The 17951-nt window shown below is 38.9% G+C and overlaps 1 protein-coding gene across 1 annotated transcript in view; it reads left to right on the plus strand.

Annotated features, from left to right (window-relative positions):
- TEK (TEK receptor tyrosine kinase) overlaps window positions 1-17593 on the plus strand; it is a 47121-nt gene extending 29528 nt beyond the window's left edge. Inside the window, exons 7-23 of the mRNA XM_082075624.1 lie at window positions 457-585; window positions 1622-1776; window positions 2057-2198; window positions 2612-2773; window positions 3597-3731; window positions 4507-4800; window positions 6065-6364; window positions 6854-7011; window positions 8276-8486; window positions 9455-9565; window positions 9912-10102; window positions 11261-11374; window positions 12194-12264; window positions 12854-12894; window positions 13983-14079; window positions 14553-14652; window positions 14759-17593. Coding sequence (XP_081931750.1) covers window positions 457-585; window positions 1622-1776; window positions 2057-2198; window positions 2612-2773; window positions 3597-3731; window positions 4507-4800; window positions 6065-6364; window positions 6854-7011; window positions 8276-8486; window positions 9455-9565; window positions 9912-10102; window positions 11261-11374; window positions 12194-12264; window positions 12854-12894; window positions 13983-14079; window positions 14553-14652; window positions 14759-14833 — 2486 coding nt within the window. The 3' untranslated portion in view covers window positions 14834-17593. The remainder of the gene's footprint in view (window positions 1-456; window positions 586-1621; window positions 1777-2056; window positions 2199-2611; window positions 2774-3596; window positions 3732-4506; window positions 4801-6064; window positions 6365-6853; window positions 7012-8275; window positions 8487-9454; window positions 9566-9911; window positions 10103-11260; window positions 11375-12193; window positions 12265-12853; window positions 12895-13982; window positions 14080-14552; window positions 14653-14758) is intronic.
- The last annotated feature ends 358 nt before the right edge of the window (window positions 17594-17951 follow it).

A 17951-nucleotide genomic window follows, 5' to 3' on the forward strand; every position in this document is an offset into this window, starting at 1 on the left:
TTTCTACAAGTCACACTGAGCAATTTGGTGCCAAACATATATACATTGTTGAGCAATACTGAGCATAATCAGCCTTATTAATTTCAATCAGACTGCAACCTCTTTGGGACATGAAGCACATCTTCCTCTATGAATATGTGCCATCCTGTTCAGTGGTGACGTAACTCTGATGAAGTTTTCAGACACTACCACAGTGTAAGTGAAAAAAACATTGGAGACTGAAGAAGCTTCCACATTGATACAAACCACAGCCACAGATATAAATGTACTCCATGTGTTCGACATTAGTGTGTTCTCAGGATGCTCTGTGGATGATTTAGTGCTAATACATAATGTATCAAACTCAACACAACTGAGGCAAGTAAACCCAACCGGAGAATTGATGCATGAGGTTGAAAACTAATGCAAGACATTTTCTAGTACCTTTACACTAACTGGAAATGTATGTACTTGCAGAATGCAAACCTGGTTTTTATGGGTCAGATTGCAAACTCAAATGTAATTGTCACAATCGAGGGATATGCGACAGATTTAAAGGCTGCATCTGCTCCCTTGGATGGCATGGTCTGCAATGTGAAAAAGAAGGTAAAGCAAGGTAACACGGTAGTAAATGGCTTTTCCCAGTGTAACTGAAACAGATCTTCATGCCGGTACACCAATACCACCCTGGGTTGGTATCTTTGCTCTGTCAATTATGTTGCAGGGGTCCAGGCATTTCTGTACATCCTTATTGCAATACAGTGTTTTTAAGCCTCTGCCCAATATGCTGCATTTAGCAGGCTGGTATGCTACCATTTTATCCGCTTTTGTTTTTATTAGAGGTAGATTTTCAAAGCTTACTCCACAGGATTTGGCAACGACTTTAATATCAGTTAATGACAGAAGCTGCACATCCTACCTGCATAATCAGTTTTGGGTAGGCTCATGGTACTTTACCATTATCTTCCTCTTATTCGTTTGTATACACTCCTGTAGCATCTGCCTCATGATCTGAAATTGATGACTGAGACACAAAGACCACCCCAGAGTTTAAGACAGCTCTGTCTCTCTGAGAGAAAGTTAAGCTTGCAAAGCTGAACATACCTCATTCAGAATCTCTTTGGATTCAGGCAAGGTTGACACACAGTATTTTATAAGATGCACACACCTTCTATTATTTCTGCTTGATAAATAAACTGACAAATCCACTGTTAACTTGTAAAAGCTTGAAAGCTTGACAAGCACAAAAAGAAGCAGAGAAATAAGACTGTGATCCAACCAGCTGTTGTAATCTGACCGGTCTTATAGACAGTCAAAATGCAGGGCAAATAGGTACTGCACAGACAGTAAGAAATGCGTGCATGATTTTACCATAGCTAGCCTGTCTGTGCATAGAATGTCAATGCGAAAGAGAGGAGAAGGGAGGAGGAAAGAAAGAAGAGTGGTAACAGGGCTTGTTCCTTCTGACAGATGTAACAGTGCTGACTTTGGTAAGCATGATCCTTGCATATGGCCACATGAATGAAGGGAGAACCAGGCACCTGTGCTGTTTATGCTCATTGTGCACCTAAACCTGTTTTGGTGCTGCCTTTTCAAAGTGATATTTGAAGGCTGAAATTAAAGTCCTATATATCTTCTGTAGGTTCAGCAGATCTTTCACCTCAGATAGAAAACTTACTAGATCCTGTAGAACTCAATTCTGGCGTCGAGTTCAAGCCCTTCTGTATAGCAACTGGGATGCCACTTCCTAAATCTGAAGAATTTAAACTTTTGAAGCAAGACGGAACTGTCCTAAAGGTTGAGTCCTGATTAATTGCTCCCTATTATTTCTGATGTTTATATTGACTTTATCTGTAGTTAATGCACACTGTGGTTTACAAGCATAATGTGAAATTTTGATATGCTGAGATACCTCCTGAACTCGTGAACACATATGAAACTATGGAACCAACCACTGTAGATCCTTTCTATTGATATTGCTAAACTCTAGATGAGTTGCTAAACTGTGAGAAAGTATAATGGGGATGTTCCTAAATGCCCACATTTTTCAGGCCCTGTATGTCTTTTGTCATTTCAGCCTGCCCTAGCTGTTACCAGTAATCGCTCTGAAGCCATGTTTACAATTAATCGAGTCCAGCCCCGTGACACAGGAACCTGGGTCTGCAGTGTGCAGACAGTAGCAGGAATGGCCGAAAAACCATTTCAAGTTACAGTCAAAGGTAAAAGTGTGAATCTCTTCAAATGTCTTTGCCTGTGTACTTTTAAGGGCAGCTTTATAATCTAACATGGCAGAGTTTTCTGTTCTCTGCACTGCAGGAAAGTGTCTGAATAAATATCTTCAGGCAGGATATTAACAGATCCCTTTATAGACAACATACTACTTATATCTGTTGAAAAAGTTAGTGTGATGGTAATGATTAGAAGAAAACCTACTTGTTTTGTTTGATTTTGGTTTGTTTGTTTTTGTTTTTGTTTTCAAGATCTAAACTGTCAGCTTTAGAGTAGAAACCCATGTCTAATTTGTAAAAGATTTGAAGAACATTTCCCATTTTCCTGTAGATCTAGTAAGACACCAGAGTTTTAATGACACAGGGAACTAAAAGGCTGGTTTAATACTTGCATTCTTGCTCAGTTCCTCCTGTGCCACAGTATGCCCCAAGGCTGACAGACAGTGGACATAATTTTCTCATAATTGATATCAATGCTGAGTTACATCTTGGAGATGGACCTGTTGTGTCAACAAAACTCCTGTACAAGCCAGCAAAACGTTATCAGTCCTGGATGTCTGTGGAAGGTAGGTGGATGTTCTTTAATTCCCTTAAACGCAAACTTCAGCTACATGCTGAAACATAATGTGGTATCTGTTCTTGACTAGGCTCCAAAGACTCTACAGTGCATAAAGCCTAAATAATTTATTACAGGGTATGTGACTCTTTGTATATTGCTATGTATAATGCTAATGTCGATGTGGTACAGCAACAGTAGTCAAAAGTGTATATCCAGTTTTCAGTAACCAAAGAGTTACCTCTCCTTCCTTAAAGTAAAGAGTACTCAACGTTGGGCCCAGCTGTTGAAAACTCCCGTGTAAATAGCAGGTGTTTGAAAGCAGTGAGTGGTATGGAGATGTTCTGGAGCATCTAAAATGTTCTTTTGTGTCTATTGTGCCCTCTGGTTAGATAAATTTCTTACCTAAATATTTACCAGGAATGGTATGGGCAAAATGAAGCCTGCTTGTGAGCTGATTACCTCTTCCAGCCTTTTAAAACATTTTATGCAAAGACTACAATATTCTATGAAACATTAAAGGAACCTTAACAAGTAACAAACATCTGTTGTTCCTAATTCAAGATAACCCAAGACCTGCAAATGCAATTTGCATTGCCTAAACAACCAGTCTTGTTCTGTCCTGAAGGAAGGACAGATTGAATCAATCTTTGGGCTGGGTTGGATCTCAACTAAAAAAAAAAGGTATTTTATACTTCTAAATTTGTTATCTTAATGCGGCAAGAACAAAAGAAGACCCTGAGTATCTCACCTTTCAGAAATATTTTCCAAAGCTTTGTTCCTTGACATTTTTCAGTATGGGCTATAGCTTTACTTTCTCCTTTTGTTGTCAGTAAAAGGCACAACCAAACGACTGGACAACCTGGAACCAAAAACAGAATATCAGTTCTGTGTTCAGCTGAGCCGGCGAGGGGAAGGCGGGGAAGGCCACCCTGGACCACAGGCCAGCTTCACAACAGCTGCGCTTGGTAAGCTGTCGTCTCGGCTTTTCACAGGAGGGCTGTTTCAGCTGTTTTACTCTGTGGTCTGTTCTCTGATCTCTGCCAGAGCACTTTCATTTGAGCAAAATGTGGCTGGACCTGAAAACTGTGTAGAGTCTTTCAAAATAATCTCAGAAAAAGAAGGCAAATGGGGGTGGGGAGGAACACAGAGGTGAAGGAAACCAGAAAAAGACAGAGCTTTTATTTTCCCCAATTTACAGTCGGAGAATCTGGGAAAGGAAAATTTACATATTTTGGCTGGCTCTGCAGCAGAATTAGAGAGACAAATCACTTAATCACTTCTTTTTTCCTGCCAGTCTTTCCTCGTAATACCACATCAGCCCTTCCTCTTAGTATTAGATCAGTTTAGTTTAAAAATGAAGATGTCTGAACAAGCAGAAAATCTTTTAATCCACTGATGATACAGATCACACTGAATAGAGACATGCAAAATAAAGGAGGATTGCACCAGGAGCTGTCTAACAAGAGCGCAAAAAAGCTGTCTCTTCGTGTCGAAAAAGTGCACCTGCAATACCAGCTCACGGAAGAGACCTTTTTGTTGTCACAACTGCTGTTGATAAGATACTTTGGGAGTATCAACACCTCTTAGATGTAATTTCTGCCAAACTGGGTGGTATATCAGGGAGGATTACCCTTTGTTACCCGAAGCTAGGGCAAGTGATTAGGAATAACTGGTACCCTTATTTTGGCTTGCATACCAGACATGAAATGTTGTTCCCTGTCTCACTGTGGCTTTTCCAAGGTCTTCCTCCACCAGAAGGTCTCACTCTCTTTCCAAAAAGTATGACATCACTGAATTTGTCATGGCATCCTTTAACACTGAGAACAGAGGATGACATTCGTGTTGAAGTGGAAAGGAAGAGCGTGAATGACAACGGTGATGAGAGCAGTGTTATTACTCAAGTGCCAGGAAATATGTCCACCCTGATCATTAAAGATCTTGAGCCTAGACAGCAATATATGTGCAGGGTACGGGTGAACACCAGGTCCCAAGGAGAATGGAGCAACTATCTGTATGCATGGACTTTCAGTGACAGTAAGTAGCTGATTCACATCCTTCTGTTTAGTTCTTCCTCTTTCCCCGAGTGACTGGACTGACTGTCACTTAATTACTACGTTAAATGTAATCCTTTGTTTTGGTAACACTCAGTTCCTTATGATCACTTGTGGTTGTTATTACTATTATTATGAAGATAGCTCAGTGTCTAAAGAAATTTGTGTGCTGGAAATTATCAGGAACTAATAATGCATTTAAAAAGAAATGGAGGAAAAAAACTAAAAGCTTGGGAATCCACATCTTTATTTCAGTGTGATCCATGCTTTTGACACATGTAGCATTTTTCCTCTTCTCATAATGATGAATCCACAGTATTCCCTACTGCAAAAACCATTCAGACCCTGCAATTCAGCTATGTTGATACAGAAGTAGTAGTTAAAGAAGGAAGAGAAGGTACAATGCAGAGTAAAAGCCTTGTGACCAAAGAGTAGTTGTGTGCTACACTGACAACCAGTGACCACTCTTAAATTACCTGAGTAGTGTCCTTCCATAATGACATAAGGAATGACCTATGTCTGTCTGAATGGCTGATGGTTGCCACTGCCCATGCCACACAGTGGAAAGGTGGGCTAGTTCCTCCTTACAGGTGATGTGAGGAGACACTCACTGAGATCCTACATGTATTAACAGGAGTTTCAATGGCTGTCATGGGACACTCCAGTTCCCTGAACTCTGACGCCAAACTGCACTAAGAAAAACAGAAGGGTACTGTTTTCCAGGAAAAAGTACTTAGCTTAGTAGTCACGGGTGTGTCCACAAGTCTAGCACTCACCCCTGATGGTGGTTTTCTGTTGAAATTTGTGGACATGTTGTTATCAATTTCCATTCTTCCGAACAGCCTGTATGCTGACAGGGAATTGCTCCCTGCAGCAATGAAAGTACAGGACCTGGGAATCGCATGGAAATGGTGATTCAGTATAGAAGGAAGTTAACCCTATCTGCATTAATTTGAAAACAATTATGTTGTTCTTGCATACAGCTCAGAATATTCCTATCTTTAGACAAGGACCGCATTATAGTGAATGCCACACCATCCTCTGCTGGAAGTACGGAGTACTGCTACATGGGTGAAAGCACACCAAGTTCATTAAACTATTGCATTCAGTTACCATAGTTCATCAACAAAATTCTGCTTCTGTTTAGCACAGCAAAAGCATAAAGAAAAGTGCTTGTCTCACTGCAGGAAGGAGAAAGAGGTGGATGTACACTCCAATGCTTTGTGTGTGTTTGTGTTTGTTCTCAGGAATCCCCCCTGCACCGTACAACATCAGGTTTTCTAACACCACAGACACATCCTCAGTCATCTCCTGGACAACTGCTGAGGGTCATTCCATCTCCTCCATCATCATCAGCTACAAAATTTATGGCAAGGCTGAGTACAACCACATCGATATTATCATAAAGAACACCAGTATTACTCAATACCATCTCAAGGGCCTCGAGCCAAACACTGTGTACCAGGTTCAGATTAATGCTCAGAACAACATTGGCTTGAGCAACCCAAACACATCATTTGAGCTGAAGACTCTTCCAGAAACTAAAGGTTGGTTATTCCAGCATGCTGGACTTGCACAAACCAGGGCCAGTGGTATAAACTAGATAGCTAGGACAAAGTAATAATATTATTCTTTTTAATATTATTTTAAATTTGCTCTTCATTTTGACACACAACACAGCATCACCAAAATTTGATTCACAGTTCACTGTATGGCATTGGTGAAGTGACAAGATACACCATTTTTATGTAGCCACTGCTCAACATCTCATAAATTAAAGTAGCTGTGTATAATAATTAATTAAACCACTGAATGTGATCTCAGCTCTGCTCTGCCTGAATTCAGTGGGACCTGCAGGTGCTCATACATCTGAAAGTCAGAACATCCAGTGTCTGTGACATTTTTGGAAAACAAAGGGTTGTATCACCATGTCTTAATGCATTTTACAAGGTGGGAATATTTAGCTATACATTGTTCATGGCTTTTTCAGAATTAGCTGGAAATAACAATGAACTCTTTGTGTGCTTCCTCAACAGCTCCATATGAATCAAAAGGAGGCAAAATGCTGCTTATTGCCATCCTTGGCTCTGCAGGGATGACCTGTATAACAATTCTCCTAGCTTTTCTCATCATGCTGCAGTTAAAGCGAGCCAACTTCCAGCGCCGAATGGCTCAGGCTTTCCAAAATGTTGTGGTGGGTTTCCCGGTTTCCTATATCAGTGTTGTTATTAATTTTGGCCCCATTTCTCCTGTGTTTGTTTGGTTTTGGTTTTGGTTTTTTTTCCCCCAAGTACTTTTCCTTGTCCTTCCCAAATGCTGTCATCTCTTCATGTGTGCAATTAGTACTGTTATTGTAAATCTTCTCTCCTAGTCACCAGAGCTAAAGTAATCACAGTTATAGGCTATGAGGTAGAAAATCTGATTCAAGTGAAGTTGCACACCATTTATCCTTCTCACTTTTCTGCCTCTTCACACCTGTATATGAGTACCGAGCCAGACAGAATGGAGGAGCTTGTTTGACCCCTATGAAGTTGTGCCCAATTTTGAAAACTGGGATATTTTTTTATATCACTTCTGAGCATCAGTGACTGCTTCATCATGGCTTTTCAACTTGTGGACAGTACATCAGGGATCAGTCAATGGCAGCATCATAGTTCTGGCTGTGAGGAAATTGCTGAAGGTTGTAACATCACAGAGATGTCTGTCTCTCTCTATACATTAATATATTTGCAACCTGCTGTAGTCTCTTTTTCACTCTGCTTGCCAGTGCTGTTCTCTAACTTCAGAGGGGAACCAGTGAAGTAGAATGAAGCTGGGCTAAAGAGCTACTCCTATGGATCTGAACAGGTTGTTTAATAAACAGGAGCCTGATACAAAAAGATGATCAGTCCCCAGGACACACAGAATAGCTCCTGCTCCTTGTCCCAAAACTTCTTCCTCAGAAGTATTTCATGGGAACATGTAACTGAAATAGAGATGTCTCCTCAAGTATGGAGGAAGATCGTTCCTCTCACCTTTGTTTCCTTGCTGCTTCTTTCCACAGTCTTCCTACTGAGCCTGATCAATACAGAATTTAGTTAAGCCTAATGTGAGATAAATCCCAAACCTGAGAATTAAAACTGTTTTTGAGATCCGTTTTACCAAATTATTTTTGCCCATCATCTGTTTCATCTTCAGGATGGTTATAAAACTATTCTGGAGGCCTAGGTCTACAAAGGTACTTATGCATATATTAGGAGCCTGATTAATTTTATGGATCTGGGCAGAAATGCCTGATGCAGCTACTGTTTAAAGTAGGTGTAATTGTCTCCTGCACTCACTCTTGCATAAGCAAGAGATGGATCAGGCTCTGTGTGTATGTGTACCTGAGTGAGCACACACATGTTTGGGGAGTGTCATCGGAGCATTGCTCAGCAAAGTGGAAATCACAGTTAATGACGTTTGCTTAACTCTTACAGAGGGAAGAGCCAGCTGTACAGTTTAACTCAGGTACTCTCACCCTGAGCAGGAAAGCAAAAAACAGCCCAGATCCCACTATTTATCCAGTTCTTGAGTGGAATGACATAAAATTCCAAGATGTGATTGGCGAAGGTAACTTCGGGCAAGTCCTGAAAGCACGCATTAAGAAAGATGGCTTACGCATGGACGCTGCAATTAAAAGGATGAAAGGTAGTAAAGAGACACTGACACTAAAGACTTTTCTTGGTTGTTTATCGCAATGGTTTCTCTGTCATAAGAAATGCTTAGTAGCCCTTTCCTAAAACTAAAAATATTCAAAGTTGCTAGTGAAATTTTATTAGCCGTCACCAGGCCAAGATTTGTGCCCTGGCAAAGACTGTATTTCTGCACGGTTAAGTTGATTTATATTTCTCTCTGACTGTTAACTTCATTAACTACTATGTGATTTTCAATTTGTAAGTCAGTACAAACTTCATGTGTAAGTTCACCTGCAAAGTAGGAGCTGTTAAAAGATGCGTTTAATAGAGAGAGGCGCACAGAGATACCTCAGGGAACAGCATTCACTCATATTGCCTTACCTTAGCCATTCAGAGACAAGTGTATCTATGCATATACATACATATATATATATATACATACTGTGAGGATCACTCATTTTCTTTGTACTCTTTGGGCATGACTGTCATGTTCCAGAGAGAACCATAATACATAGAATACCGCAATAATGTACATATTTTCCTGCAATTCACTAGATCATTATCTGGACAAATTGGGAAACACCTCTAAGTGTGCTGTTCATTTAAAAAGAGCCCAGATCTGCATGCAGGCAGAAATAATGCACAGTACACATATGGAAATATTTTTAGGCAGACAGTTTTTGTATGATCTGGTATGGCATTTTACATTCTCAAAAAATAAGGGAAGCGACTTATTATATTAAGATGCTTTCCTTCTCTGCAAATGGCTGCTGCAGACATTAGATTCTCTATTTTTTTTCCTTAAATTGAAAAGTCCTACTTTTCTTTCAGTAAATACTAATGTATCTCAGCGTTCTTTCTCTTTCTATTGGGACTGAAGCAGCAGTGCCCCACGCAGCCCAGAGTCCTTGTAATTAACAACAATATGGTCATAAATTCAGTTTGAAGGGAAACATAAATGCATGCACATTTGATTTTCAGAGTATGCCTCCAAAGATGATCACAGAGACTTTGCTGGAGAACTTGAAGTTCTTTGTAAACTTGGTCATCATCCCAACATCATAAATCTTTTGGGAGCATGCGAACATCGGGGTAAGATAACTCTTGAATACATATGCTATAGTTTTTTTGTTGTTTTTTTTAAACACGGTACAGCCCGTAGAACCCATAGAAATGCCATCTTACAATCTGGTCTTTCTGTAACATTTGTTAAAAAGACAAATAAACTTTGTTTCAGATCTACAAGCCCACATTAATACTTCAGAAATTATGTTCATCAGTGGCTCTAAATTCTCCTCTGCACCTAGGAATCATGGTGTATGACATTTCCCCTGCAGTCTGGTTTACATTTATTTCTTTTTTACCCAAAGCAGTGTAACTGTCCGAATACTGACTATCTTCTACCTTGTGATATGCTCACTATGTGATGTTCCCTTAGGATATCTTTACCTTGCTATTGAATATGCCCCCCATGGAAATTTACTGGACTTCCTTCGGAAAAGCAGAGTGCTAGAGACAGACCCAGCATTTGCTATTGCCAACAGTACTGCATCTACACTTTCCTCTCAGCAGCTTCTGCATTTTGCAGCAGATGTTGCTAGAGGGATGGACTACTTGAGCCAGAAACAGGTCAGTCTTCAACTATCTACCCACTGAAAGCACAGCAATTCAATTTTCAGGGACAGTGTCTTCTAATGAAATCAAATTAAGGTTTTGATTTTAGTTTCTATAGTACCTACTGGATGAGTTTTATTTTGTTGTGTTCACTTAGCCCTATCTGTGCTGGTTTGACTAAAAACAAGTTAATTTTCTTCATGCAGTTAGAAACCTTTCTTTTTCATAGCTAGCATGGTCATTATTTGTATTTAGTTTGAGAACAAGAAGATAACAGAGTTAATGTTTTCATTTTTTCTGTTCTGAGCCACGGACATTCTGAGCACTCTGCCCACAGGTGTGAGGCAGCGAGGAATGGGGGCATGGATGGGGCAGAGCCTGACTGACATCCAGACTGATCAATAAGAGTATTCCATCCCATTAGTGCCATGCTTCATATTTAAGGAGAGTCGTGATCTTCCAGTGTTTTCTCTGTCGTGCATTCTCTGGCTCTTCTCTTCACTCTAAGAGACCTGATCAGGGGAGTTCTGTCTGGGACTTTTGTTAGTTTGGTCTTTTGCCATCCTGCTGTTTTGCAGAGGCCTCTGGGCCTTTCTGCCTTTTTCCTCTTTTCTATCTCTGCGATCAGCTGTTGGTACCAGGTGCTATTTCCTGCGACTGGCTGCTCGTTGTGGATGGAATTCGTGAGGAACTGCATTGAGTAACTTTTATATTCTGTTTTACATATATATATATATATATATATATATATATATATATATTTACTAGTAGTGTATTAGTATTTTGTGATTTTATTAAACTGTATTTATCTCAAAGTTTCTCCCTTCCCTTTCAATTCTCTCCTCTATTTTGGGGGTGAGGGAGGAGTGACTGAGTGGCTTTCTTGCTTGTATTGCTAGCTTGGGTGAAACCACAATGCTATCAAATGCTATGGTCATGGGCAATCAAGGAAAAGGCATTACCACTTGAACACTGTAACTAACTGCTTTCATCTTCAGATAATGCTTGGTAGTGGCATACCAAGCCACTTGTTTTGAGTTTTGTTCTTATTCTGAATGTTTGCAATTTTCAAAATAGTACTAAGATAATACATGGAAAGCTCACAGATACTGTGGTGACTTCCTTTTTTTTTCTTTTTCTTTTTATTTATTTATTTATTTATTTAAATTTTAGTTTATTCATCGAGATTTAGCAGCAAGAAACATCTTGGTAGGAGAAAACTATGTTGCAAAAATAGCTGACTTTGGCTTGTCAAGAGGTCAAGAAGTTTATGTTAAGAAGACCATGGTAAGGATCAAAAGAAACTGATAGAGTCTGTTTTCCTCATTTTTTGTTTCCTTGTTTCTTACTTTGTGTTTTCATATGAACAAAAATGCAGACTCAGGTACTGCAGGAGTGATTATTTAAATGTTATGTATTAACATGTATAAATATCTATATTCTATTTATTAATATGCATACATTACATGTTAATCAGTTGTATACCATGTTTATAATGTAATATACAGTATGATTGAAAATTATTTCTATAAATATGGATGGCAGTAAAATAATCAATTTTGCAGCCTGTTATAAGATTAGTAAAAACATTTTATATAAACCATATAATATACTTCTGATGTATGAAGTGGATATGTGCATGTGGCTGGATCTGTACAGCTATGAAAATACTATTTTCATGCCAAAACTTGTCCAGCTGAGGCAAGCTGGTCTGATTCTATTGAATGAGGCCAAAGCTAGCAAGTTAGTAACCAGAGAGGCATGTCAGGGCTGATGCTCTGGAAGATCTGGAAGATGTGTAATAAGCATCATGTAGTCACGGACCAGGACTAACACTGGGTGGTCAAGGGAACAGCACTGGTTAGAGGCATCATAAGATATTACTCAGGAATTATTTCCATTTTCTCTTCACGTTGGTTGATGTGTAAACTGTCCCTTTGAGAAGTAAATGCACAAGTTAAAGAAATAAGCTTATTGACTTGATTAAGCTTACTTGCTTAAAGTCAGTTTTCATTAAAGGTGACACACAGAAAAATTGTTGGGGTGTAAATTGCAATACTGCTATTCCAACCACCAGCAAATAAACTTTCATGAAATAATTTCCAGGGACGGCTTCCAGTGCGATGGATGGCAATCGAGTCTTTGAATTACAGCGTATACACCACAAACAGTGATGTGTAAGTATGTTTTCAAGTGGTCTTTCTGTAATAAAGAAATATTTTTCAATATCAAGGAAAATTTGACAGCTAGGGTGGGACATCCACTCAGCTCAAAAAAATCAGTAGTCATGTCTACATGAGTGAGCAATGGAAGCAAAAATAAGAAAGACAACAAAAAAGTTACTTTATTGAATCATCAGTGTCTGAACCAGCTCTGCATTCACAAGCTAATTGGATTTAGTCTACTACTTTAACAATTTTCCTCATTTGAAATCATCAATCTAACGCATACTTGGGAGACCCTGAGGAGCTCAGTATTTTAGTCAGGAAACTGGAAGTGGTATTTGGAAAAGCAATTCTGCAATAGCGCTATTTTCTGAGTAGAAGACTCCAGTTGATGGACTCAGAGTGAATAAATTTTGCTAAAGATCTCACTCCCGCTTTCTGATTCTACATTCTCTATTGATACACAAAAACTAATTAAAAAATATAAAATAATTAGTCACACTTCTCTGTGTTCTCTGAATACTAGCAAAACTATCTACCATTTTAAAATATGAAATCTTGCTGCATTCTTGTTGCACTCCATAATATCCCTCTGTTGCAGATGGTCCTATGGTGTCCTATTATGGGAAATCGTTAGTTTAGGTAAGTATCTGAATTTTGTACTGCTCAAATAAACCAATCTGAGCCAAGCCAGCTCCGTCTGTTAAAAATTTATTCCATTCCAACACATTTCTATTTTTCCTGTTTCATTCTACTAAATTTTCTTTTTCTTCAGTATGCTTGGAAATGTAATTGTCACATTCTTATTTCAGGTATCATTCTAAATGAGAAAAACATAACGACCATGTTTTCATTGCACTATAAAACCTATGCCCTATGTAAATATAAAATCCAGTATATCACATGATTTATAGCTCTAATTCAATGTTTTGAGTTTGATGGATGGCTTTTCCTTAGCCTTCCTGAGTTTTAAATCAAGACTTATTTTAATGGCCATGGGGGGAGGGGCAAGCATCTACTCCAAGTATTCTCAAAAGTTTTGAATATTAATCTTCAAATAAAATTTAGAGTTGACTTCTGCACACAAGTCCATTCATGATGTATGTGATATGGCCTCAAAACATTCAAAATGACCGTGTTACATGGCTTGTATGATTTGCCTTGGAGTGTGCCCCATGGCCTGCTGGCCAAGAGACGCACACTGACGGAGGTGCACATTGTGTGACTCGCCATGAATGACTGCTCTCTAATTTGTTACCAGATTTCCTTACTAAATGGTTTTGTGCTAGGTACAGGTGGGAACTAACACACCACAGTGTGAAAAACCAAGAGTCTAAGCAACCAAACATCTGCAAAAAGGGGCAAAACCAGCTTAACCGTAATAGCTCCATGATCTTCTTAATACCATGCTAATGAAGGAATGTCTTGCCTATTGCCATCAAGGGTATTGCAAAACCAGCTCAAACACAATGAGGTGCAGGTCCTTAGAGTTGTAGAGAAATTTAGGCCAGCACCACAGATTATAAAAGTTTATACTAGCTTTTATTTTTCTCTTCGATACTATGCATTAAGCAGTATGGGGAACATTACCAACAAAAATGTAGCTGCAAAATATTCCCTAACATTGACCTAACTTACCTGTTACTAAGCCCTCTTTTTCACTTCTACTATGAAATGAAACTTTATTAAAAAAACATTGTGTTGATGTCAATGGTTAAATGCTGCTTTAGGTGGAACACCATATTGTGGAATGACCTGTGCAGAACTCTATGAAAAACTGCCTCAAGGGTACAGACTGGAAAAGCCTCTCAACTGTGATGATGAAGTGTAAGTAACTGCCTTGGTAAAAAGAATGAAAAAAAATAACATATCTGCTATAGGAAATATATCATGTCTACAAGAAACCAATAATCCAGGCCTTTTTTTTTTTCTTTCAGGGAAACAGAGAAACTACATTAAAAAATATGTATATTTTTTAAAGGATGTACAAGTGGAAATAATTACTTAAGTCCTTTCGTACCAAATACGCATTATATGCCATGAACCTTTTCCCAGCTCTCTGCTCCTACAGCATATCCTGTTCTTTATAGACCATGGCTGGGCTTTAGCTCAAGGAGACCTTTTTGATTATTCCAGAGAAAAAAAATCTACTCAGACAGCAATCAGCTGTGAAAAATGTAACTCCAGCTATGTGTAAATCCATTTTCCTTTGAAAAATGGGGTGTGCACAGTCTTCCAATAAACATGAATGTGTAGCTTTAACTTATGTATCTAAACTATCAAATGCTTGATTTTTAAAGGTATGACCTAATGAGACAGTGCTGGAGAGAGAAACCATACGAAAGACCATCGTTTGCTCAGATAGTGGTGTCACTGAACAGGATGTTAGAAGAAAGAAAGGTAAGAACAAATCCCTCTAAAAGAATTAGGCCATGAGCAATATCAGTACCATTTAGGATTCTCAAGGTAATGCACCCTCCGTCACACTCTGTTTATTTCCTTCCAGACCTATGTGAATACTACCCTGTACGAGAAGTTTACTTATGCAGGCATTGATTGCTCTGCTGAAGAAGCTGCTTAAAACAGGTGAAACCTTCAGTAACCAACGATGCATTGAAGAGAAGCAAAACTCAATCTGCTGGAGCCCAAAATGTGATGTGCTGTGTGGAACTGTGTATAGCTCTAACTGTACATAGCGCAGTCATACTGTTTTACTACAGATATGTGTATATCACACAGTAACCTCTGCCTCCACAGGCTGTCAAAGTGTATATACTATTCAGAGTAGAAACAGACCAAAGTCATGAAATATGCTGTTTCATATGCAGGGTTTTCTTTTTTCCCAGTCATGTAGATACAGTGTATACATGCAATTGTTGTAATGCATTAGGTATTGCCATCTTAAGATATTTTTGACACTTAACAAGAGCTACTGATAGCAGAATTGGTATATTATAGCAGTATTTCATAGAGGTTTCATTGTGGTTCAAAGAAAAATGCTAATCCTAATGCAACAATGGGAGTTGGAAGCAGATGTCAATCCAGTATGCTCTCCAAGGATAAGTAAATATTAAGTGAGAGTTCTATGTGAATGTTAAAGTGAGCTAGTAGAAATAATCTGTTCAAAAATTCTATTGACACTTGTAAAATACAAGGCATGCTATTTCTCTTTAATTGTCCAGTTTAACAGTCAATGTTTGCCTATATGCAAACTACGCCTATGTTTTGAAGTGTTTCATGCTATCGAAGGCAGCCGTACAGCAATTATCACGAAGCCTACGATCAAGGAACATACTATTAGGCTGGTGCAAAAGTAATTGCGGTTTTGGACTCCAAATTTTAAATCCTTATAACTAGGCTCAAACGTACCTTTATTAATCAAAGCAGGAACCATTACATTCAACACATTTTTTGCCAATGAGAAGTAGTTTGTTTCTTCCTATAGCATAAAGATCTTTGGGATTCAATGGGCTCTTGGAAAGCATTTTGTGCATCCTGCTGGTTGTAGAAGTATTTTCCCTGCAAAAAGTTGTTCAGATACTTGAAGAAGTGGTAGTCAGTTGGTGAGACATCGGGTGATTAAGGTCGATGAGGTAAAACTTTGTAGCCCAATTCGTTTAACTTTGGAAGCATTGGCTGTGCAACGTGCAGTCTGGCATTGTCATAGAGAAGAGCTGGGCCCTTTCTGTTGACCAACACAGGCTGCAGGCTTTGCAGTTTTCAGTGCATCTCATTGATTTGCTGAGCATCCTTCTCAGATGGAATGATTTCACTGGGATTCAGAAAGCTGTAGTGGATCAGACTGGCAGCAGACCACCAAACAGTGACCACGACCTTTTATTGGCACAAGTTTGGCTTTGGGAAGTGCTTTGGAGGTTCTGTTGGTCCAACCATTGAGCTGGTGATCAACATTTGTTGTATAAAATCCATTTTTCGTTGCACGTCACAATCTGGTTAAGAAGTGGTACACTATTGTTGCGTAGAATAAGAAAAGATGACACTTAAAAGTCACATTTTTTTTTATTTTCGATCAGCTCATGAGGCATCCGCTTATTGAGCTTTTTTTCACCTTTCCGATTTGCTTCAAATGCTGAATGACCGTAGAATGGTTGACGTTGAGTTCTTCAACAACTTCTTGTGTAAGAGGATCAGCTTTGACGATTGCTCTCAGTTGTTCATTGTCAACTTCCAATGACCGGACACTACACTCCTCATCTCCTTTGTGAAACTTCTTGACCCACCACTGCACTGTATGTCCATTAGCAATTCCTGGGCCAAGTGTGTTTTGGATGTTACCAGTTTGTCTCTGCTGCTTTATTACCCATTTTGAACTCTAATAAGAAAATTGCTCAAATGTGCTTTTGTCTAACATCATTTCCATAATCTAAGATAAACATAAAATAAACAGCAAGTAATAAGTCATTAGCAAAAAAAAAAGCAAGAAAAGCACATTAAAATGATGTATAACATAACCACATTTATTTAAGAATGTATTGCAATATCAAACAGCAATTTTCAACAATGCAAAAACCGCAATTCCTTTTGCACCAACCTAATACATATTGTAAAACACATGTTTACAATTAATGGGGATATACACGGGGATTACTCAATTTGTATTTCATTTAATAATTTCACTGCATAATTATAGATTACTACCTATTATATAAAAGAAGGGCTTACTTACTTTTGCTTATTTTATCCCTTATGCAGCCTGTAGTGTGGTATGGCCTCTTAAAAATAATGTACTAAAATGCTTCAAAAATATTTGGCCTGCCAGAAAGATCTTCTAGTCCTTAGAAGATCAGACAAATAGAGGCAGGACTGGCCTGAGCTTATGGTATCAAGTCAATCACGTGGGATCCTGTGGACTTAACCCTGTTCAAACTTCACATCTCAGCTCACATCGTGCTTTGCACATATGCTTCCCTCAGCCCCCTGTGGCTCACCAGCTAATAAATGACTATCAGACCAGTAACTTCTTAGCTGGGTAGATCAGGTCACCCTCCAAGACTTGGAGGAAGATGCTAGAGAGAGAAAGAGAAAAAGGTTTCCCCTTCTTATACTTAGCTTGTGGGTGGGAATTCGGTTGGTTACAAGGCAAGGATATCACAGCAGAGTAACATTATTGGCATATGCCAGGCTGACTGAAATAGGAAAAACACCGAGAGCCTCACTAAAAGGGAATAAGTCAACAAACAAGGATGATCAGAGCACTTGTATGGCCTTGAGATAAGCAGAGCTTGGACTTTGAGTACAGGTGCCACAATCCAAGTTTTCAAAGAGTGCACAGGCTCACTGGTCCAAGGAACAACTCCAAAATACAAAAAAAAAAAATAAATTCCACTGTATTTTTCATAAAGGACCACTTTGCAGGGCACTTTTGAAGCATCAGTATTGCATTAGCAGTCCGGTGAGGTGAACAGTAATGGATTTCCATGTTTTTTTTTCTAGGCTGCTAAGTAAAGATAGCTAACAACTTCTGCTGGAACTGTTCTCTTTTCTGTACAGAAATTTTCATGGGCCCAAAACAGCTCATTGTCTCACACCTCTCTAACAAGCAGACGTGACCCTCTATTCTGCTACTTGATATGAACTCCTTCTTCTGTGACAAACTTTTACTTGGACCCATGTGCCACATAAGGAAAGAATCAGTGTAATTCATCAACCCAATAGGTCTCAACACTCTCTGCATTTAA

Source organism: Streptopelia decaocto (assembly GCF_964273445.1).
Source record: "Streptopelia decaocto genome assembly, chromosome: Z".
In the NCBI taxonomy this organism is placed as follows: domain Eukaryota; kingdom Metazoa; phylum Chordata; class Aves; order Columbiformes; family Columbidae; genus Streptopelia; species Streptopelia decaocto.